We start from the raw sequence: 23,062 nt of genomic DNA on the forward strand, positions 1-23,062 counted from the left end.
TGAAAAATGTGAGAGATCACATTAACATTTTTACATTGATTACCTATTGAATAATAATATTTTGAATATGTTTGGTTAAATAAAATATATTCATAAAATTTATTTCTCCTGTTTGTGCTTTTTTTTTAATATGGCTACAAGAAACTTCAAAATTGGACATATGGCTTGTAGTATTTTCTTTGGGCAGCACTGTCCTAGAGGGCCAGCTTTGGTACACATCAGTGTGGTTTCCTCTTAAGGTCAAATGTCACCCTGTTCCATCTTGTTTTAAACCACAGTAGCAACCTTTTTGCTGCTGTCTGTGCCCCAAACTGAGGGACTAGCCCTTCCTGCTTAAGTTCTGGGAAATGGTCAAAAACCACAGCACAGCTGCCCCACACCCTATGTCCCCGGAAGATCCATCCTGTAGCCTTAAGAGCTAGAGGTGGTTTAATCTTCAGAGTCCCCTGCCAGAGCCAGAATCTGTGCAAATGGATTTCCTGAGTTAGGCATCAGGGCAGAGAATGGCTTCCCCAGGCCAGTGGCTATCACTGGGGTGGCCTGTGGTTTGACCTACAGTGCAGGCAGGAAGTGGCTCTGAGTGGGGGCAGCCCTGTGTGTATCTGGTGACCTCTCTCCTTTCTGAGCTCCCTTTTAACTGTTCAGGCCACTGGGTTTCCACTTTAGGGGCTCATTACTCAGGAGCCACCATGCTGGGGCTAGAGTCCACTCTTATCTACGGCATACTATCCCCTTTAACCTGATATTTCTTGTCGCGTTTCCCCCAGTCAAACAGATCTAGATTCCAATTCCCTCTCTCACCACTTACTAGCCACATGACAATTTACTTACTCTCTCTAAGCCTCAGTTTTCTTATAATCTGTGAAATGGAGACAATGATAGTCCCTGCTTCAAAGGGTTGCTGGGAGGATAAAATGAGGGAATCCACACAAAGTCTACAACACAATACCTAGTTCATAGTTGGTATTCAATATGTTCGAGCTATTACTGCTATTGCTCTTTTAATTCTAAGGAGTTTTTCCAATCTGTCCATCTGAGTGATCTGTAAATGAGAATTATGAATGTCTAGGAATCGTTGGGATTTTTAAAGTGCCCACATGTGAGAAGATTGTCATCACAGGGGAAGCATCAGGTAGAGAAGACTGCCTTCTGAGTCTCCTGGGAGGGTTGTTTAAATGTGCCACTGACCAGGGCACTTTCTTTAAGTGTCATCTCATGGAGAGACCTAGCACTACCAAAGGCCACTTGCCTATCCAACCTCCCCAGCCCTCCAAATGGGTCAAAGTTCTAGTAAGGCTAGGTCCATGGGGAGAGGGACCCTATGAGCACCTGTAAGTGGGGGCAGCTGTCACAGTGCAGACCCCTCTGCTGGGGCAGTACAAGACCAGAAGTCTACTCAGGTGACCTCTCCCCTGCCCTCCTTTACATCCTTTGCTTAGGTGTTGAGCTTCAAGGCTTTCTGGGAAATTAAAAGCAGTTCCTTTTTACAGAAAACTCCAGAATCTCTCACGTATCAAGATCTCTGTATTCCCAGAGAGATCAAAATGCTCCTAGCTCAGACTTCATTCTCTGAAAGGTAATGGGTGTGTGCTCTCAGATTGGGTCCTTCCAGAGACTTGTCCTACAGTCTTGTACATGGTTCCCAGAGAAGAATTCCAGGCCAAATCATAGAGAAAGCTGCCTATGGAGATCCAGTCTCATCTCCACCTCCACACAGAGCAACTCCTTGGTAGAGGACGTTTCAAGGCCATTGCTAGCCCTTGAATATGATGATTATTTTAGAAACACAGTGAGTTTTCTTTTTTCTGCTTAGTGTTCACACCGCACTTATCACCCTCACACTTGGCTGCTTATAAAAGTCCCAACTATTTTTAGGGAGAATATTTATTATTCTCATTTATAGACTCAAAGGGCTGAAAGAAGAGTGAAATGTTATTTCTGAACATAGCCTGTTGGACAATGAGGCTCTACAGTAGAGTCAGTGCACGCAGAAACCATCTGGCATTGTCAGGAGGCCCCTGAAAAAGGTGTGGCTTTCTCTTTTGTCTGTCCTAGGTTAAGGGACAAATCAAGGTCCCTCCCACTGTAATTCAATGCCCTTATCACTCTTTAGGACCCTGAGCAGGCATTTGCTTAGGTAGGCAGACAAGGAGAGACTCTGCGGCCGCTGGCTGGAGCAATACTCAACCATCAGCAATGGGGTCCCCCAAAAAAGGGTCAACCTGTTCATGTGAAGAGGCAGGCATTTCAGCCCCTATTCTGCCTGTTCCCTCCCCCCTCCCATTACTGCCTCTTTAGCCTCAAGTAGATTCTCCCTTTCAGAAAGGAGAAGCTTGACCCAGTATTGGTTCCTGCCTTCCAAAGGGCTACCAGAACCAGGTAGAGATTGGGTATGGATTGGGCTGGGTAGGGGTGGACGGTGACAGGGACCTGTTGCCAGTGCCGGTCCTTCATTCCTGGGTTGCAGGAGATGCTGAGGATGGGGATGTGCTGCTTGAATTTTTCAATCTTGACTTTCACATTCTCTGCTAACCGCCTGGGTGCAGGTACATCAGGTAGGGTCTTGGTCAATTTATATATCGTTCTCCACATATTCCCTATTTCCTCGGAGATCTCCTCAGCATTCAGCAAAAAGAGGGGTCCTGAAATAGAAAACATGGGATGAGGGAAGGGTCAGACGCACCAAGTGGATGTTAGTCATGTGCACCTTTAAGTCCCTGAAATTAGAATGGTGCCTATGGTATGGATATTGGAACAGGCACGGGATTTGGAGTTGGGTCTGGATCTGAATGCTCCCCTTAGCCGATGAAACCCTGGGGGTGTTTTCCTGAACTTTTCTAAGCCTCAACGGTGTTACCTATGATACAGGGGTAATAATGGGCACCCTGGCAGGTGATCGTGAACATTAAGTGAGCTAAGGGGCAAACACAGTATCTGGCATGTAATGCAAGTGCAGGTAGGGAACCGACTGTTAGCGGTGGTTGTAGATGCTATTATAGAAGCAGTAAAGGTGTTCCACAAATGCTGTGAAATATTGACAGTTGGGGGATGGGGGGGTTCTTCGTACAGCTCTGGCAATTTTTATGTAAGTTTGAAATTATCCTAAGATTTTTTTTTTTTAAAAACAAAGAATGACCCCTCATTTTTAAAAAAGTACTCCAAAATATTAATTTCCTTCTCCTCCTTTTCTTCATAGGGATCTTCTAGCATTTGGGTTTCACATTCAGTCAAAATCCTTCCATGCTGCTTCTTTCTTCCCCTTGGACATTTCAAATCAGTATGAACTCTTGCATCAGGATGTTGCAAATTTACTCAGAAACATTTTTCTTTCATGGCTACCGAGACTAAATAAAGCCTTGTTAATTTCACATGCTTCATCAGCCTGACATTTCTGAGGTAAGTAATCAAAAATTAAAACTTTTTGAAAAGAAAAAGAAATGTACATAGTGTCCAGGCAATATATAAAAACACACACATCATGTCCAATTCGGGTTTTTCATGGGAATGCAAGGCTGGTTTAATATTTGAAAAATCAAACAATGTAATAAACTATATATATATTTTGTTTTTATTTAAAGATTTTTATTTATTTGAGAGAGAGAGACAGAATGAGAGAGAGCATGAGAGGGGGGAGGGTCAGAGGGAGAAGCAGGCTCCCCACTGAGCAGGGAGCCCAATGTGGGACTCGATCCTGGGACTCCAGGATCATGACCTGAGCCGAAGGCAGATGCTTAACCAACTGAGCCACCCAGGTGGCCCTGTAATAACCTATATTAACAGTCTAAAAAAAGAAAATCACATGATAATATCAATTGATGCGGAACAAGCATCTGACACAACTCAGTATCCATTCATGATAAAAACCTCTAAACCAACTAGGAATAGAAAGGAGCTTACTAAGTTTGATAAAGGGCGTCTATGAAAAGCCTATACTACCACTATACTCTTGTATACTGGAAATATGCACAGCTCTTTACACATCGATCATACCACAATAAAGTGGTTTTAAAAAACCAAACCAAAACAAAACAAATCCCTAATAGTTAATGGTGAAAGATGGAATACTTTTTCCCTAAGATGAGGAACAAGGCAAAGATTTCACTCTTTTAACTCCTAATCAACATCACAAAGTCCTAGACAGTATGATGAGGCATGAGAAAGAAATAGGAGGCACACAGATTGGAAAAGAAGAAATAAAATGTCTTAATTTTCCAAATGTCATGACTGTTTATATAGATGATCCAAGAAATCTAAAGAATAGCAATAACTGGGGCGCCTGGGTAGCTCAGTCAGTTGAGCGTCGGACTCTTGATTTGGCTCAGGTCATGACCTTGGGGTCATGGGACTAAGCCCCGCATTGGGCTCTGCTCTCAGTAGGGAGTCTGCTTGAGGATTCTCTCTCTCCATCTCTCTGTCTGCCCCTCCCCCTGCTCAAATGTGTGTGTGCTTTCTATCTAAAATAAACAATTAAAAAAAATAAAAAACAGCAATAACAAATCTTTGCAAAAGAGCAAAAACACTAACAAAAATGAAAAGACATCTGATGGGTCTATTAGTAGACTGGACACAGGTGAGGAAAGAATCTTTGAGCTTGAGGATATATCATTAGAAACTTCCAAAATTAAAAAGAAAAAAAGATGGGGAAAAAATGGAACAGAATGGCTAAGAACTGTGGGATAACTACAAGATGTATAACATACAAGAAATGGTAATACCAGAAGGAGAATAAAGAGAAAACAGAGAAAATATTTGAAGCAATGACTGGGAATTTCCCCCAAATTAATGTCAGATACCAAGCCACAGATCCAGGATAAATGCCAAAAACTACACCTAAACATATTATATTCAAACAGTAGAAAATCAAAGTTAAAGAAAAAACTTGAAAAAAGCCAGGGCGGGGGGAAACCACTATACTTTTAGAGGAGCAAAGATAAGCATTACATTCCCCTTCTCCTCAGAAACCACACAAACAAGAAGAGAGTGGAATGAAATTATTGAGAGAAAAAACCCCACCAACATTAAAATTCTCTATCCTGAGAAATTATCGTTCTAAAGGGAAGGAGCAACAAATACTTTCTCAGACAAACAAACTGAGGGAATTTGTTGCCAGTAGACCTACCTTGCAAGAAATGTTAAAAGAAGTTCTTGAAAGAAGGAAAAGTATTTGTCAGAAACTCAGACTTATGTAAAGAAATGAAGAGCATTAGAGAAGGAATAAGTGAAGGTAAAATACTTTTATTTTTCTTATTCTTAGCTGATCTAACAGTAACAGTTTGTTCAAAATAACAGTAGCAACAATATATTTGATGATTACAGTTTATACAGATGAAATGAATAACAGAAATGACACAACAGATGGAAGAGAGAAATTAGGGATACTTTACTATTACAAGACATTTTTGAAATAAAGTTATATATATTAAATATAGCCCAGCAATCTACTCCTGGGCATTTACCCCAGAGGAATGAAAACTTAATGTCAACATGAAAATTCATGCATGAATGTTTACAACAGCTGTATTCATAACAGCCTAAAACTGGAAACAGCCCAAATATCCACCAATGGGTAAATGGGTAAACAAACTGGTATATAACCAATAACTTGGATGAATCTCAAAGTAGTCTGCTGTGTGAAACAAGCACTCTCAAAAGGTTACACACTGTATCATTCCATTTATATAACAATCTCAAAAAGAGGAAACTATTTAACAATGAACAGCTCAACAATGCCAGGTCCTCTGGCTGGGGGTAGAGTGTGACTACAGAGCGGGCAGTACAAAAAATTTTATTGAACTGATGAAATTTCTGCTTTCTGATGGTGGTGAATCTATATATGTGTTAACATTTATAGAACTATATGCCAAAAATGTCCTTTTTGCTGTGTATGAATTTAAAATTAAAAAGTTAAATGCAAAAAATTTTTAATACAATATCTCTAATAAAAAGACTTGGTAAGCTATAAATATTTCCCTAACACCATAAAAATTTTGTATCTCAAACCAACAAAAAGCATCATGTTTAAGGTGACACTCTGCAAGAGCCCTCATTAAAATAACGAGTAAGACAAGGGTGCCCATTATTACCACTGTTTATTTTGGAAGTGCTAGTCAACACAGAACAGTGAGTAAAAAAAGGGGTATACAAATAAATAAATAAGGTAAAATATAATTGTATAGATATGACTGATTACTTGGAGAAATTAAGAGCACCAGTGAAAATGAAAATTTTTTAAATGAAAAAGAAAATACCAATTTAAATATTAAATCAGCAAATAAAAATAAAAATAATTTGGCAAAAACAGTTTTCAAAGCTGTTATTCTCAGGTTCGTTAAGGGTGTGAAGAATGGGCACTCTTAAGTACTGCTAGAAGGGTAATAAATTAAAACACAACTTTTCTGGAAGACAGTTAACAACAAGTTTTTAAAATCCTAATAATTTTCGGGGCACCTGGGTGGCTCAGTCGTTAAGCATCTGCCTTCGGCTCAGGTCATGATCCCAGAGTCCTGGGATCGAGCCCCACATCGGGCTCCCTGCTCAGCGGGAAGCCTGCTTCTCCCTCTCCCACTCCCCCTGCTTGTGTTCCCTCTCTCGCTGTGTCTCTCTCTGTCAAATAAATAAAATCTTTAAAAAATAAAAATAAAAAATAAATAAAATCCTAATAATTTCCATCACATGATTCTTGATCTAGCCATTTCACTTTTGGGAATTTATCCTAAGAAAATGATCAGAATTGCATCCATTAAACTGGTGACAAAGATGTTCACCACAGGTGTGCTTATAACACCGAAGTGCCTGAAGCAAACTGCAGGCTCAGCTCTAAGGGTCTCAGAGTTTGTCCTCTGCTTGTATACATTCTCCCCAGGTGATATCATTCATGGCTTTTAATTGTAATCTACACTCAATTATTCCCCAATATAAGTTGCCCCCCAAACATATAACTTAACTGCAGGCTGATATACTCAGCTGCTAATTAATATTCCCATTTGGGTGTTTGCAGACACCTTGAACTTGGTATATTCAAGCTGATGGGTCTTTCTTCCCCCATAAATCTGTCACTTCTCTTGTTCAGTGATGGCAATATCCACCAAATTGCCTGGGCCAATAATCTGGATGTCACCCTAGGTTCTTCCCTCTCCCTCCCTGACCCCTGCCCCATATCAGATCATCATTAAGTCCTGTTGACTTTACCCCCTCCAATTCTCTCTAGTCTCCAGGATCTAGAGAAGAGGAGTAATTTACAGATGTCTGTGGCACTCTGGCCTTTCTTGAAGCAGCACAGGGGTGGAAAGGCCATCTTATTTTCCCCACCCCCTCCGCCTCTCTGCAATCTATGGCTCTGGGTGGCTGCCTCTTCTATTATACCCTGACAACAGGTCTGGCTCTTCAAACCCCAATTTCCATCATTATCACATCAGGAAAATTTGACTGTGTGGCTGCGTTAATCCAGAGTATAAGAATATGATTTAAAGGGCGCCTGGGTGGCTCAGTTGGTTGAGCGACTGCCTTCGGCTCAGGTCATGATCCTGGAGTCCCTGGATCGAGTCCCACATCGGACTCCCTGCTCGGCAGGGAGTCTGCTTCTCCCTCTGACCCTCCCCCCTCTCATGTGCTCTCTCTCTCTCATTCACTCTCTCAAATAAATAAATAAAATCTTAAAAAAAAAAAAAAGAATATGATTTAAAAAAACAAATGTAGCTTAAATCTGAAGTCCAATCCTGTTCTAGAACTGGCTGGGTTGGGTCCCCTGGTAGTGGATCCACTACCCCATCAGCCACCATGTCCCAGCAGACTGAGCCTGGAGCGTACCGTTCATCCACTCCTCTGACTTGATGCTGAACTCGTATGTCGTCAGCCACAGCTGCTCATAAGGCACTTTGTTGGTCATCAAGGCTTGCAGGAGAGGGAAGGTACTCTTCTCCTTTTCCAACAATTCCTCCTCCTTATTGATCAACTGCAGGGCAAAAGGGAATGCTGTTTATTGGGCAGCTGTTTTTCTGAACCCTAAAGGCCACCGTGGCAAATTCCTCAGTGCTTTGAAAACCAAGTTGAGGAAGATGTAAATTCAACTGGAGAGCGAGAGAGGAAAACAAGACATGGACTCAAGTAAGAAAGTCCCTCTGGGTTACCTCTGAGGGCTGTGACAGCTAAGATCTAGCTGGATGAAACTCTAGGATAATTTGCTACTTGCTCCATCATCTTTGATCCTATTCTACCATATCCATATCCCCATATTCACAATTTTCGTATGTACTTTAGCTGTTTACATGATGCCCCCCCTTCTTAGGCTGACTTGCCTCAAAGATAAGAACTTTAATGGTTAAAGAACTTACTAGTTGACCTTCAGGGCAATTTATTTAGCTTTTCCAAGCCTTAGTTCTCTTATTTTAGATAGAGATAAATGGGGACAGTAACAGTACCCACCCCAAAGGTTTGTTATGGGTATTAAGGGATATATCGCATAAGAAGCCCTTTGTACATTGTTGAGCACATAATAAATACTCATTGTATGTGAGCAAATATTTTCCTGTAATTTCTTTTTTGTGTACTCAATGACTAACAAAAAAGCTGGTATAATGTAGGGTTGTAAGAAAAGGTAGTTGAAAGCGCCAATGAAAGAACTGGTCAATTCACCAATCAATACTATCCACCTGACAGGTGATGTTAGGAAAACCCAAAATCAAGAAGCAGAACCAACAGGGCAGGACAGTCATCAAGTCTCCAACCCCAGGCCCCAAGACCCCAAACCTCAAATTCCATCAGTGCTTGATCTAGGTTCTTTGAAAGCTCGTTAAGCTTTTCAACATTGTTCTTCATTTCTTCTGTGTTCATCACTTCACGTTTCCTAAACCCTTCCAGTTCCTTGTTGTAGCCTTCAAGTTGCGTCTCAAATTCTGAGCACCTAAGAGCAAAGGACAGCCCAATCACATTTGGACTTTCCACTTTTGATATCCAAAATATCAGCAATTTCTCACCCATATTCAAGCCTGGGGAGAATCTGATTTTCTGGTGCATGAGATTAATATATATATATATATCAGGTTAGATGAAGAGGAGCACTCTCCACAGCAGAGTTCAGCCGAGGAGGGGCTCCAGGAATAACCCGAAGCCCTGGGCTCAGCCCTCTCTTTGGTGAACACTCAAACCTCACGTCCATCATTTTACATTAATCTGAAAAATACATACATATATATGTATTACTTAAAATCCTACCTCCCAGAGATGTCTAGTGTGACCCTATTGACGGTTAAGCATTTCCAGATGTTTACCTGTATGGGTAAATATATATGTGTGCATATATATGAAATCTATATAATACCTATTCTATACACACATATAAAATGTATGTATATATATGTATTATTCAGTCATCCATTAGATATTTATTATTAAGGGCTTGATACATTCCAAGGACTGCTCTAGGCATCAGGGAAACATTTGTGATATACACTATTAAGCTCCCTATGCTCATGGAGCTTGTATTTTAGTTTGGGGAGACCTAGATAAGAAACACATGGATTGGGGCACCTGGGTGGCTCAGTCAGTTAAGCGTCTGCCTTCGGCTCAGGTCATGATCCCAGGGTCCTGGGATCGAGCCCTGCGTTGGGCTCCCTGCTCTGCGGGGAGTCTGCTTCTCCCTCTCCCACTCCCCCTGCTTGTGTTCCCTCTCTCGCTGTGTCTCTCTCTGTCAAATAAATAAATAAAATCTTTAAAAAAAAACAAACACATGGATTGATGGGTGGGTAGGTGGGTGAATAGATGGGTGGATAAATTCATACATAGATAAAGATAAAATGATATATTCCTGATAGGCATAAATGTTCTGAAGAAAATAAAACAGGGCAGAGTGCCTAGAGGATGAAAGTAGAGGGCTACTTTAGCTAGAATGACCAGGAGTGACCTTTTAGCAACAAAGCAAGTCGCACAGTCACTTCTCCCTTTTTCTAACAGGGTAGACTATATAGTGTTAAGTTACAGTTGCTTAGCACATTATAGTTTCCAAAGTACTTTCATCTCCATAATATATACATATGTATATATTTCATACAATAGTACAGTCATTAGTAAATAGTAGGCACTCAGGTTGAATAAATGAGTTGTATTTGTGGGACTACCTGGAGTCTAAGGGAGGATAATTTAAGGATTTAAAAATGGTGGATTGGTCAGAATTCTGGCATGAAATGGAATTCACTCCAATGTTCAAAGAGAGAGGCTTTGATGAAGGGACTACCTACACAGGTAAGATAGGGTAGCCTCAGAAGGAAGCCACTAGGACCCCTAGGGTCAAGAAAACACTGGGAACTGAAACCATGGAGAAGCAAGAACTGTCATCCAGGAGGGATGAAGCTACTACCAGAGTGCCAGGGCCAAACAGGGAGGGAGAGGAGAAAAGGTGATCCCTGTCCAAACTCCTCAGGGCTCTCCACTGGGGGAGCCCTACCTGGATCCATCAGACAAGGAAGTCAGAGGCTGAGGACTGTGGGTGTCAGTGGACCAGGCACTGAGTGGACAGAGGAGGAAGAAGGTGGAAGAAGGAATTGGGGAGTGGGGGGGGTCAGGTGGCAGCAAATGGAGAATTATTAGTGCCAAAGCCAAAAATTAATGTGGGCTGGTAAAATAGGTCAAGTTTCTTAGAGAGAGAATGTGGCTGCTCTCACAGAAGACGAATGAATAAATGAACACTGCTCATTCCCCCTCACACACCGTTCTCAGGATTAATGTAAAAATGATGGACGTGAGGTTTGAGTGTTCACCAAAGAGAGGGCTGAGCCCAGGGCTTCGGGTTATTCCTGGAGCCCCTCCTCGGCTGAACTCTGCTGTGGAGAGTGCAGAAACCAGTGGGTGCCATCAGGCTGAGTCACCCCTCCCAGAAGAGATGGCCACTGCTCTTCTCCTCTCATTATAAATGACAGTTCCCATTTTCCCCAGAGCCACCCCTCACTCTGAACTTTAACAGCACTTACTGCCTCTAAGTAGTCTTACAGCGCTGTTCCAAAAGTATGCTTGCAAGGTTGTGGTTTAGAAGTGAAGCACTTTTTTCTCCCCAAAGAAGTCACTGTCCAAAGGATGAAGGAAATGGACAGCTTCTGAATGCCTACCATGTGCTGGGTACCCCTCAGGCACAATCTCAGGTCATCTCATTTCATCCTTCTGCACAATGATACCTCTCATGAAATGAGATGACCTGAGATGGGCTCTGTTATCCCATTTTCCGTATGAGGACACTGAGGCTCAAAAAGATGAAGAAACTTGCTCCTGTTCATCTAACCTACAAATCAGTTCCATGGTGGAGGCTGTTCATAAGGGGACACGGGGTAGATGGGAACGCTGTACTTTCTCAATTTTGCTGTGAATTTAAAACTGTTCCAAGAAATAAAGTCTATTAATTCAAAAATATCAGTAGCACCCATTTGGCTAAAAGTTCTGGGTAGAGAGAGGAGAAGGCTGCTGGAAGAAAAAAAACTGTGTGCATACAATTGTGTATACACACCTCCCCATGCCCCCCCACTTTTGTTGTTGTTATTGTTTTTTTCTGGATGGCAGACCTCGGCCATATTTTGAAGGTAGCGAATAAATAGTTTTTTCCTTCAGCCCAAACTCCCATTCTGTGTAGAAATCCCTGCTTTTATCTACTCTTTTCCTTTCTTGTGAGTATTTGCAGGGATTATAGGACCTAAAGTTGGGCAGGGGGGAGTTTCACATGTGAAGGGGAGAGTAACTGGAACAACTCTACAGTTCATCAACCAAGTGTTACAAGCTGGGCTGGCCGTGCATGCATGTATGTCTTTACCATCCACGTGGCACTTGGCCCACTTTGCTTGACACTGATTTTTCAGTAGGTATTTTCTCTGCTACTGGATTAAAATCTTTATTTAGTAGCCAAACACAGTTACATGTCTAGAATATAGAACAGCACATAGTAAAAATCCGTAATAAATACTGGTTGAATTGACAAATAATGGATGACTAAATGATATAGCCACATTAGCACTGAACAAGACCAGCTGCCAAACAGGCAATTTCTCAGCCTCCTACCACGCCTCTATTATCCCTGTCTTGCTATCTCCTTGGTCTCCAGTGTGAGGCTGATGATTTTGCTATTATTATTGCGAGGCCATTATTCCATGCCACTATTTTTGTCTTTTTCTCTCTGCACCGCCAAATTCCAATTGTTCAAGGCAGGGAGGGAAGGCATTGGCAGGGTCACTATAGTGAAGCAGGCTTAAAGAGAACATCCCTCAGTGGGAAACAAAAAGAAATTCCTTTTCCACCATTTGTCTTCAGCCTTCGCCCACGCCTTGCTGTGGGGGGGCTCTGAGCAGAACCAGGAACCTGCAGCGTGTTATCGAACTGGGCATCATTTCTGAAACAACCTCACACTCTCCCAGTACCTTTTAATGAGGTCCATCTCGGCCTGATCCCTCTTGTTAAGGAGGAAGTTTCGGCTGTTTTCAAAGATATCTTCAATCTGGTCTGGCCAGAGGAGCACAGTGCTGTTCAACTTGATATCCTCGTCTGCAAAACACATATAGTTTGCTCCAGGACACTGCTCAACATAGGTCAGCATGCAGGGCATTAATTTAGCAGAATAAGAGGTCAACAGAAGTGGGTGAGGGGGTGGCAATGAATGGATGGGCCCATGATGGATGAATGATAGCCAACATTTACTGAGCACTTACTAAGTGCCAGGCTAGAAGGGCAACAGTATTATCCTTGTTTTTACAGATGGAAAACAAAATTTAGCCAAGTAGTCAAGGTCACACCGCTAGAAGGCAGCAGAGACAATTTCAGACCCAGGTCTAACCAACTCCAAAGCCGATGTTCTAACCACTATACTTCACTGCTTTCCCAGGCTGGGTCTGAGTAGAGTAGAAACCTGGGCTCAAGTTCCGGTTCTCCTCTTTAAACTGTCACCTCATCTGAATCCCAGTCTCCCTTTTGGTTAAATGTCAGTAATAAAGTCAGTGCCAGATGCCCCACCCAGCCTAAGGCTCTGGGCAGCTGAAATGTCCTAGGCTCCCTCTGTACCCTTGGGAACTTAGGAAGCAGAGGTCCACTGTGTGTTCACAAGGTCAAGGGCACAGCTCATGAATGTGCAGGTGGATGGTTAGGGTACTGTTTTCCACTCCCAGTCCCCATCTCTCCCTCCCATCACCCTTCCTCCCAAACAGCATGAACACCAGGTAATTCACAGGTATTTTGAGATGGAAGGATCTGAAAACTTGACTTGTGGATAGTGTATCAGTTTTTCCTTCAGAACCTGGTCCCTACAAAACTCTACCTTGGCCCAATAAGCCTTGAAGGGGCTCTGACCATTTCTTTCCTTTTAAGATATGTAGGAGCTTGAAGGAAAGTGCCCTGGCCTCTCCTCAAAGGCAGAACTGTATTAAGATTATAGATGGATGAAATCTATCCATTTATAAAAGGACTCTGCATTTGGAAGTGACTTTTTCAGAAACACCAGCCACAAGATACCAAGAAAGGCATCTAAGAACTTACCAAATCCCTAGATATTTCTTCTTTTTGTCTAACAATAAGATCAATTTGGTTTGATTAGAATTCCTGTGGGTAAGGGCGTGGAATTAGTGTCTCTAACATATGGGGACGCTCTCCCAGTATTGATATTTAAGTGGTAGGACTGCTAACTCTCCTTCCCAACTCCTTATCTCTAAAAGTATAAATATACATATACATTCACATATAAATCTATAAGGCGTGGACTTACGGGGCAAGTCTGCATAGTCCATCAGAAACTCTAACCGTTCAATTGCATCTCTAAGTTGCCTCCTGAGTTTGAACACTGTGACATCACTGGATTTCTTTAAGAATTCAATGAGGAATACCAGCTCCTCAGTGTTGGCAGGAATCTCACTGACTTTATCTGCGATGGTGTTGTACTGATTACAAATGCTACAGAGAGAGAAACAGCTACTATCACCATTATTATCTAAAATCACTTTCTTATAAGATCTATTATGCTAAAGAGGCATCATTCTTATTTGGAGACTAGGAAAATGGTTTCCAACTTTTCTCTACCTGCAAATCCGTGATGGGTAATATTTACATGCACACCATTCTTCAAGAAAAGAAAAACAGTAATAAAGGAAATAATATCTCATGGGTTTACTATGTGCCATGCCCCATTCTAATCACTGGATACATATTAGCTCATTTAATGTACCATGGGTAGAATCCAGATTTAGACCAAAACAACACGAATACCACCACCACCACCAATAGTGACTCCTTGAATTTTATATTGAAGTAGAGCACTAAATTAATTGGTAATCACTACTCTTCACAGTACATCAGCAAATTTATCCTCGTGCTGGAGGTAGTTCCTGGATGGCAGAGAAACTGACATTCAACCACCGGGACCACTAAATCTAACTGCCTACTTCTCAAACACGAGACTATGAGAAAGGATGCTACTCTAAGGATAATTCGAATATGCTCTAACTTATGCAAAAACCAATGATGAGGGACGCCTGGGTGGCTCAGTTGCTTAAGTGTCTGCCTTCAACTCAGGTCATGATCCCAGGGTTCCCATCGAGCAGGGAGTCTGCTTCTCCCTCTCCTCTGCAGCTCCCCCTCCCTGCCTGTGCTCTTTCTCTCACACTGTCATTCTCAAATAAATAAAATCTTAAAAAAAAAAGATAATTGTCATCAGTATTTTAATTATAATTAGGAACAAATGATCTGCAATACATCCATGCCTAACACAGAGTGGCCCTCAAGAAATGTTAGCAATAGCTACCACAGTTTTTGTTATTAGTAAATGACCATTACATGTTGACATTCATACATTATAGATAAAAACCACTTCTCTCAGTATTTTCAGTCCTCAATATGCCTTCTTTTTTTTGTTTTGTTTTAATTGAAGTATAGTTGACCAAACTCTATATTCCTTCTTCATGTATGGAGACCCCTCCATAGTGAAGCTAATTGTATCAAACTGAAGAAAAAAATGAGTAAAACATCTTTTCAGATGCTGCCAAGATCGTAGAAATGAATTTTCATACAATTTAGAAACTTTCTGCAGAGAAAAATTATCTACTGCACTACTACGTAGTAGTCTCCACTTCAGAGCTAGATGACATGTCCAGCCTCCTTTGTATTTTTAGTTGGGGATCTTACACATCAGCTTGGGCTACCATAACGAAATATCAACAGAATGGGTGGTCTAAACAACAGAAAATTATTTTCTCACAGCTCTGGAGGCTGGGAAGTCCAAGGTTAAGGTACCGACTGACTTAGTACCTGGTGAGGGCTTTCTTCCTGGCTTGCAGACAGCAGCCTTCTCCCTGTTACCTCATGTAGTGGAGGGGGAAAGAGCTCTGGTGTCTCTTCCTCTTCTTAATAGAGCACTAGTCCTATTGGATTAGGGCCTCATCCTTGTGACCCCATTTAACCTCATCATCTCCTCACAGGCCTTGGTACTAGTGCTTTGCTGTAGACCAGATGTGTGTGCACCCCCAAAATTCTCATGTTAAAACCTAATCCCTAATGTAATGATATTTGGAGGTGGGCTCTGAGAGGTAAATAGGTCATGAGAGCATCCCCTTATAAAGGGGTTTAGAGCTTTTATAAGAGAGACCCCTCACCCATTGGCAGGAAGCCAGCTCTCAACAGACACCAAGTCTGCTGGAGACTCTATCTTGGACTTCCCAGCCGCCAGAACTGAGAGACACAAATGAACCAATGTTCTGTTGAGAGAAATGAATTTCTGTTGTTTATAAGCCATTCAGCCTATGGTAGTCTGCTGTAGCATACCAAACAGACTAAGACAGACTTCAACACATGAATTTTGAAGGGGGACAGTTCAGTCCCTCGAAGGTATGGTCACATGATTGAGTTGCAGTCAGTGTGAAGCAGGAAGCAGGGATGAGTATCCCTTTCGGGGGCAGCACATAAAACTGTCCTTGCATATCCCTTCATGCTCTTTCCTCCTTCCAACCGTCTAGGATGTCAACACTTAGAATGACCTTGAAAGCTACAGGTTAAAGATGTAAAGTCACCATGTGCTTGAATTTCTGGATGTACCATAGGTCTCCCCCACCAATCTGGAGCTACCCTGAGAAGAAATAAAACTTCTATAGTGTTCAGTCATGACATCTTAAGTCTACTTGTTATAGCATCTTGCCTCGCCTAATACAGGTAGGTCTTCTCAGTCTGATAGACTCTTACCAGATGAGAATCCATTCTTCCTCCCTTTTGTATGAGAATTCAGAGGATAAATGTTATGCGGCTAATAGTTATCAGTTTCTTGCAAAGGCCCAGAAGGGTGGTAGCAAACCCACTACCTATTAAACTCTCTAAAATGTCCCTGATATGGGTCATTGATATCAGGCACCTGACCAACACAACACCTTAACAATATCCAGGGATAAGCTGGTTTTCTTTCTGGGCCTCATTTTCTCCTGCTTTCAGCAAGGGATCTTACTTATATCTGTCTTACCTACTCATGGGGTTGTTGAGAAAGTCCAGCAAGTCAGTCTCACCATTTTTAAGGCAGAAAGAAAGAATCTTAGCCACCAACCTGGGGTTTCTGCATCCTTAGAAATCCCTGGGTTCATAAGGAGACCTTTATTTTCACTTATATCTAAAAGACCTAATTATACACTTATTTTGATGAGGATTGACCAGCCAAGGTACCATGTTGTTTTGATTTGACATGAACAAGTGGACTATTGCTTACAAAATAAGTTTCCTTTGATGCTCAAAATACCCAAAGAAAGTGTCTTACTAGTTTGAACTACTTTTACTATCCTGGTCCCAAAGCTTTATTCTATAGGCAAAGACACTAAAGATCCAGAAGGTAAAGCAAGAGGACACACAGTTAATAAATGGAAGGTCTTAGATTCAAACCCAAATCTTCTGGCTTCTAAACCAGAAATCCTACCATTTTATCACTCTGTGAGAAAGCTGAGTGTGGTGAGTGCGGTGGTTGAGAGCGAGGACTTTGGGGTCAAAATAAATGAGGTGAAGCCCTGTATGTGCCACCTCCTAAACCCTTGGGAGTCTCAGTTTCTTCATCAACATAATGGAGAGAAGAGCAAACAACCTTTTAGGGTTGTTGTAAAGATTTGATTAGATCTATAACGTGCAGAATGCTTACACAGTCTTCAGACTATAACATGTGCTGGAAAAATGGTAGCTTACTATTATCCAAAATTTGCTCATGAGTTTCTGAAATGTATTTTGTAAATTTAAGGTGCTATAAAATGCTAAAATTACATCTATCTATCTATCTATCTATCTATCTATCTATGTATCTATCTATCTATGTATCTATCTATCTATGTATCTATGTATCTATCTATCATGTATCTATCTATGTATCTAACTATCTATGTATCTATGTATCTATCTATCTATGTATCTATGTATCTATCTATCTATCTAGCTAGCTAGCTATGTATGTATGTATGTATCTATGTATGTATGTATGTATGTATGTATGTATCTATGTATCTACCTATCTAGCTAGCTAGCTAGCTAAGTATCTATGTATGTATGTATGTATGTATGTATGTATGTATCTATGTATCTATCTGTGTATCTATCTATCTATCATGTATCTATCTATCTATGTATCTATCTAGCTAGCTAGCTAGCTAGCTATGTATGTATGTATGTATCTATCTATCTATGTATCGAGCTAGCTAGCTATGTATCTATGTATGTATGTATGTATATATCTATCTATCTATGTATCTATGTATCTATGTATCTATGTATCTATCTATCTATGTATCTATTTACATCTAATAAGAATAATACAACATATACCACTGTTGGTAGTGGCCATGCTTACTAAATCATCTTAGTCTTTAGTTAAAAGCACTCTGAAAAAGAAAGCTAGAAAGACGTGGATTAATCATTTTGTAACTTTCAGATAGTTACACCATGGCGCTTGGTTCAGTGCTGCACAAAAGACCCAAGTCAGGCTGGTGTCACACGGGCCAGGACTTTTTGAGGCAACTGGAAAGGGAGAAACCATTTTCCCCTCTGGATGGGAACCTGGGAGGATATAAGCCTAGAGCTTCTGGGCCCACAAACAGAACAGTGCCTGTCAGAGAATGAAAGCAAAGTAGAGGGAGAGACACTGCATCCTACCTGCAGTGTTGAGGGCCTGAAGCTAGCAATTCCTGAACTTTTCAACACGTGAGCCTCAAATTCCCTTTTTCACTTTAGCCAGTCTGAGCTTCTATCCCTTAGAACCCAAATTATCGTGATTAATATATAGTCACCAGTGAAATGAAGGTACCACATAGAGCTTAAGATTGAATGACAGAATCCTCAGACAGCAGAAGCCTGCACAGGAGTGATTCGGGGCGGGGGGCGGTGTATAGTAAGCACCCTGTGTCTCTGAATATGTGCTAGATGGCTGGGGAGAGGGCCTGTGACCTTAGACAGCCAAGCCCATGAGGTGGCATCTCCCTAAAGATGCCTCCAAGAAAGCAAAGGCTGAGGGATAAGAGATGGACAGCTGCAGGATGCTTTCCACCCTTCTGCTCCAAGCCCCACGGTTCACCTTCTGGCCTGAACCTGAATTCCCCGCCAACCTCACTCTAGGGCAGAAACAACTTGAGCTAGAAGTTCTGTCTGGTCATTGCTGGAAGGTGCAAGTTCTGGCCACGTTTTCATTCTCCCGTTCACGCCAAACACTGTTGCTATCTCTCTCTCCACAATAACTACCTGGTATTGGTGTCCCGGTTTACGTCCACTTGGAATTGAATCAGACGGTCTTTAAGATTTTGGGCTCGTTCACAGAGGTCATAATTTAGGGTCATGGTGTCAAGGCAGAACATGGCCAAAGGCACGGTAATGTGCATGGATGCAATTTCATTTCTCCGCTTTTTGATGCTACTGATCCTCTGTAGAAAGGAACACAGTCGGTAGCTTGATTTGCCTTTAGCCAACATGCACTTGCCCCCAGCCTCACCCCCAGCCAACCTAGTCCAATGCTGAGCACAACATACACACTAACAAAATACACGGACTACGTAGTGGATTGTCTGCAGTACGTGTCACCAAGATATGAAATATCAAGTGATATTTCCTACCGTCACAAAATCCTCAATTTCATGGTTTTCTTTCAGGAACGCGGTGATGTTTTGTTCTGCCATGTTATCCAATAAGTCATCATACTTTTTGTATACATTTAAGTATCTTCCATAATCGAAGAGCATAAAATCAGACATGCAAATACAGGTCACCAAATCAGATTAGGAAGAGTGGCAAATGAAGACATAAGATCATAAAAATTAGCCCAAGCCAGCAAAGGGAAATAGAATGTGGCAACAAGTATAGTAAACTGGGAATTCAGAACTTTGGCTTCAAATTCCAATTTTGCCACCTCCTAGCTGCATGAACTTAGGCAAGATATTTCTCTTTTCCAAAGATCAGTCTGTTTAGTTTTAAGTGGAAATAGTAATACCTCATAGGACTGTTGTAAGGCTTACCTATAATAATGTACATATAAAGCATCTAATACAATGCCTGATATACAGTGAATATGCAATAAACATTAGTTCCTATCACTTCTTCCAGCTCTAAAATTCTGTCTAAATTTTAAGATGAAAATTTGGAACTAGTGAACCTAAAAATTTATTGGATAAAATTAAGTTTTCCCTTCTTATCAGATCCTGCAAAAATGGCTGGACAGATTTCTCCCAAATTGGAGGATGTATTTGGGATGCTGTGACTTAAAATAAGTTTGAATTAGGGGCGCCTAGCTGGCTTAGTTCGTGGAGCATGTAACTCTGCATCTCAGGATTATGAGTTTCAGCCCCACGTTGGGTGTAGAGATTACTTAAAAATGAAGTCTTTTTAAAAAGTTTGAATTAAAATAAAGATGATATGGGGGCACCTGGCTGGCTCAGTCAGTAGAGCATGCGACTCTTGATCTTGGGGTCATGAGCTCAAGCCCCACGCTGGGCGTGGAGCCTACTTGAAAAAAATAAAAATAATAAATAAAATAACAATAAAATGAAATAAAGATGATAATGGAGTAAGCAGAATTAGTTTTGTGGGGGCCCAGTGGTGATCAGGGGACATTTGGCCACATCTGGGGATGTTTTTGGGTGTAATGACTGCAGGAGGATCCTCCCGGATCTAATGGGTATAGGTCAGGGATGCTGCTAAACATCCTACCATACACAGTAGCTCCTCACGATACAGAGTTTTCTGGTCTAAAATGTTGACAGAGCCACGGTCAAGAAACCCATGTATCCTGGTTTGCCTGGGACAGCCCAGATTTACACTTGTTGTCCCACGGTAGTTGTTAATAAAGCCCTCTTCGCTCTCAAAGTGTCTCAGTTTGGAAGCTGTATTATTTGATACCCCTAAACTAGGGACTGCTCACATGAGCAACTGTGAGATATTCTACAGTAGGGTGATTAAGGAGCATTCAGATAACTTGTCCTCAATCCCCTTTAATTCCTAAATCCAAAAAGCTCTGAAAACAGACAGCTGCTTCAAAATTCATTTGATGGCAAAAGCTGGCCTAAACCAATGTGAGGCTACTTGGGTGAATATTCATATTGTTCACTATAGAAATATCAACACATTTAATTAAGAGGAGCTTCCTGAGATCTTGCTGAAGCTGCATCACCAGGTATGATATATGCATTACGCGTGACTTTTCTAAAATCCAGAAATTTCTAAATGCCAAAACCTGTCTGGCCTAACATCTTTCAGATAATGGAGGTGCACCTGTAATTGAATCTGAATTCTGGCTCATTTATTTATTTGCTGTGTAATATTGGGAAAGCTTCCTCATCTGTAAAATGGGGATAAATAGTAATACCTGTGTAAGTATTGGCTATTCTTACTATGTATGTGTTTCTGATGTGTGGGAACAGTGATCGTGTATTTGATGACAAACAAACCAATACCCAAATGGTCAAATTACAACTAAACCAACTTACTTGTGGGGCCCAACTTGATTTTTCTGATACACCTCAAAGGTTTGATCCACAAAATCAGAAACTAGTTTTTCTTCAGTGTTAATGGTTCCAAGAATCAGATTATAGCCTTTCAACTCTGGGAACAGGACAGATTCCACCTAAAGAACAGAAACCACTTTTGATGTCACAAGACTTCAGACACAAGAAGGGAAATGCCACCAAAATGTAAAATCTTTTCAACAAACACATTTCCAGGGATACCAGCTACCTTTTCACTCTTTTTCCTCTTGGATAGTGCCAGAATCACCCTCCTGTTCTCTTTATCTCTACCCTCTCTCCTCTCCCTGGTTTTGGGTTACTCATCTTTCCCTCATCCTTTCAAGTCTCTGGTCCATGGAGAATCCCCTTGGGCCTCCAGTTAGGATGTTAGGTTTCCTTGCTTAAAGTTCACATTCTGAACTTTTCCCACACAGCATAATCATAATTAAATAATGTATAATGAGCTTATCTGGGTTTGTCATGGGATTAAATACCATGAGGGCGTGGATCGAATCTGACTTCTTCAGTATTGTGAAGGGTCCAACAAGAGCTTGGCACATAGTAAGTGCTCAATAAATACTGTGTGACTGAATGAATATTACAGCAATGCTCCCTGTCCCCCACCCCCATCAGATTTTACTAATGAAAAACTACTAGAGACATGAGTTCTAATTCTGATTCTGCCACTAACTAACCATGCGACCTTAGCTATTTCTTCTCTCTGAACTTCCATTTTCTCATCTGAAGAAAAGGAGAGATACTAGATGCTTCTCTCACCTCAGCGGAAAAAAAAATCTATGGCTTTACAGTCATGAAGCTAGAACAGTTTCTTTTCTGATAATTCAAGTTCTCTAACTTCTTAATGGCATGTGTGTGTCCCTGAGAAATGTTCTCACTTGCATGACTCATGAAGACGTCCAAGTCCCTGCTGGGGACCCACTGCCCTCCCTGTTAAGAAAGCTGATAGTGATTGGTCTCAGAAAAGACTGTCAGAGGGCACTACTTGGTGACAACAGTTATATACCATGGATGAGAATGCACTGATTTAGAAAGGGGGAAAAGCTAGTGCGAATAGTCTGTGTCCTCCCTCTTTGGACAATCCGAAGGTTTTTAAGCCAGTGGAGGGACAACTTCTTAGCTGTGGCCATGCTGAAGACAGTGGTTGAAAGCAAAGATATGGAGGAACTGGCATTCTGGTACATCTGGGCCATGCAAGAGATTACATGTGGGGAGCATAAGGGACTGTTTCTTGGGAAGAAGTCTTCAGATGAAAGAGGAAGTAACACCTTTTATTGCCCTTTAAATGTGGCTGGTAGAGCAGTCTGTAAAACTAAGATGAGATCAATGGTGTCTTTTCCAGATAATCACGGTTACCATCTGCTGATCTCCCTGGCTCTCCGGTCCCTGACTTCCTGGTCTTGTCATCACCCTCAGTGCTTACGCCTGCACACTTCTCCAAGTTTGGGATTTCCCTGGCACTTTGAGTGAGAAAGTTCTCCCATCAGTAGAGAGACTGGCCCAAGTAGCCCCTTTCCACAGAAATGTGTGTGTGTGTGTGTGTGTGTGTGTGTGTGTGTGTGAGTACGTATTTCTGATTATGAAAGTAATGCATTGACATGGCTGCTAATGCTAATTTAAATTTTTTTTAAAGATTTTATTTATTTATTTGACAAAGAGAGCATGAGAGAGCACAAGCAGGGGGAGCAGCAGATGGAGAGGGAGAAGCAGGTTCCCTGGTGAGTAGGGCGCCCAAGGCGGGGCTTGATCCCAGGACCCTGGGATCATGACCTGAGCTGAAGACAGAGACACTTAACCTACTGAGCCACCCAGGCACTCTGATTTAAATTTTCCTTATTGCATTTTTAGCTTTAGAAAACCCTTCCTTATTTCACCCCACCTCATTTTATTTATGCCTCTCATTCTCCTCTTTTCATTTCAATCAGTATTACAACATCCATGTTTCAATTTTTTTGCTAAGACAAGTATTTTCTAATATTTACTTTGGTTTCCTTTAGTAACCTTCTCATAAATAGGCTTCCCTTCTGCACCTTGAAACTGTTATTTTCAAAACCTCATGCTGACATTTTGTCCAACTTTTAAAGTTTATGTTT

The 23,062-nt window shown here is 41.4% G+C and overlaps 1 protein-coding gene across 1 annotated transcript in view; it reads right to left on the bottom strand.

Annotated features, from left to right (window-relative positions):
* Nucleotides 1-23,062, bottom strand: part of LOC145721567 (dynein axonemal heavy chain 3-like) — a 60,665-nt gene that overhangs the window by 14,997 nt on the left and 22,606 nt on the right. The window contains exons 11-18 of the mRNA XM_081819878.1: nucleotides 20,934-21,070; nucleotides 19,068-19,173; nucleotides 18,700-18,878; nucleotides 13,724-13,908; nucleotides 12,390-12,513; nucleotides 8,746-8,899; nucleotides 7,807-7,951; nucleotides 2,431-2,642 (exon numbers count right to left, since the gene is read on the bottom strand). Of these exons, the coding sequence (XP_081676004.1) occupies nucleotides 2,431-2,642; nucleotides 7,807-7,951; nucleotides 8,746-8,899; nucleotides 12,390-12,513; nucleotides 13,724-13,908; nucleotides 18,700-18,878; nucleotides 19,068-19,173; nucleotides 20,934-21,070 (1,242 nt within the window). The remainder of the gene's footprint in view (nucleotides 1-2,430; nucleotides 2,643-7,806; nucleotides 7,952-8,745; nucleotides 8,900-12,389; nucleotides 12,514-13,723; nucleotides 13,909-18,699; nucleotides 18,879-19,067; nucleotides 19,174-20,933; nucleotides 21,071-23,062) is intronic.

This window comes from Leptonychotes weddellii, chromosome 5 (genome assembly GCF_054177405.1).
Source record: "Leptonychotes weddellii isolate Sample4059 chromosome 5, ASM5417740v2, whole genome shotgun sequence".
NCBI classification, from domain to species: domain Eukaryota; kingdom Metazoa; phylum Chordata; class Mammalia; order Carnivora; family Phocidae; genus Leptonychotes; species Leptonychotes weddellii.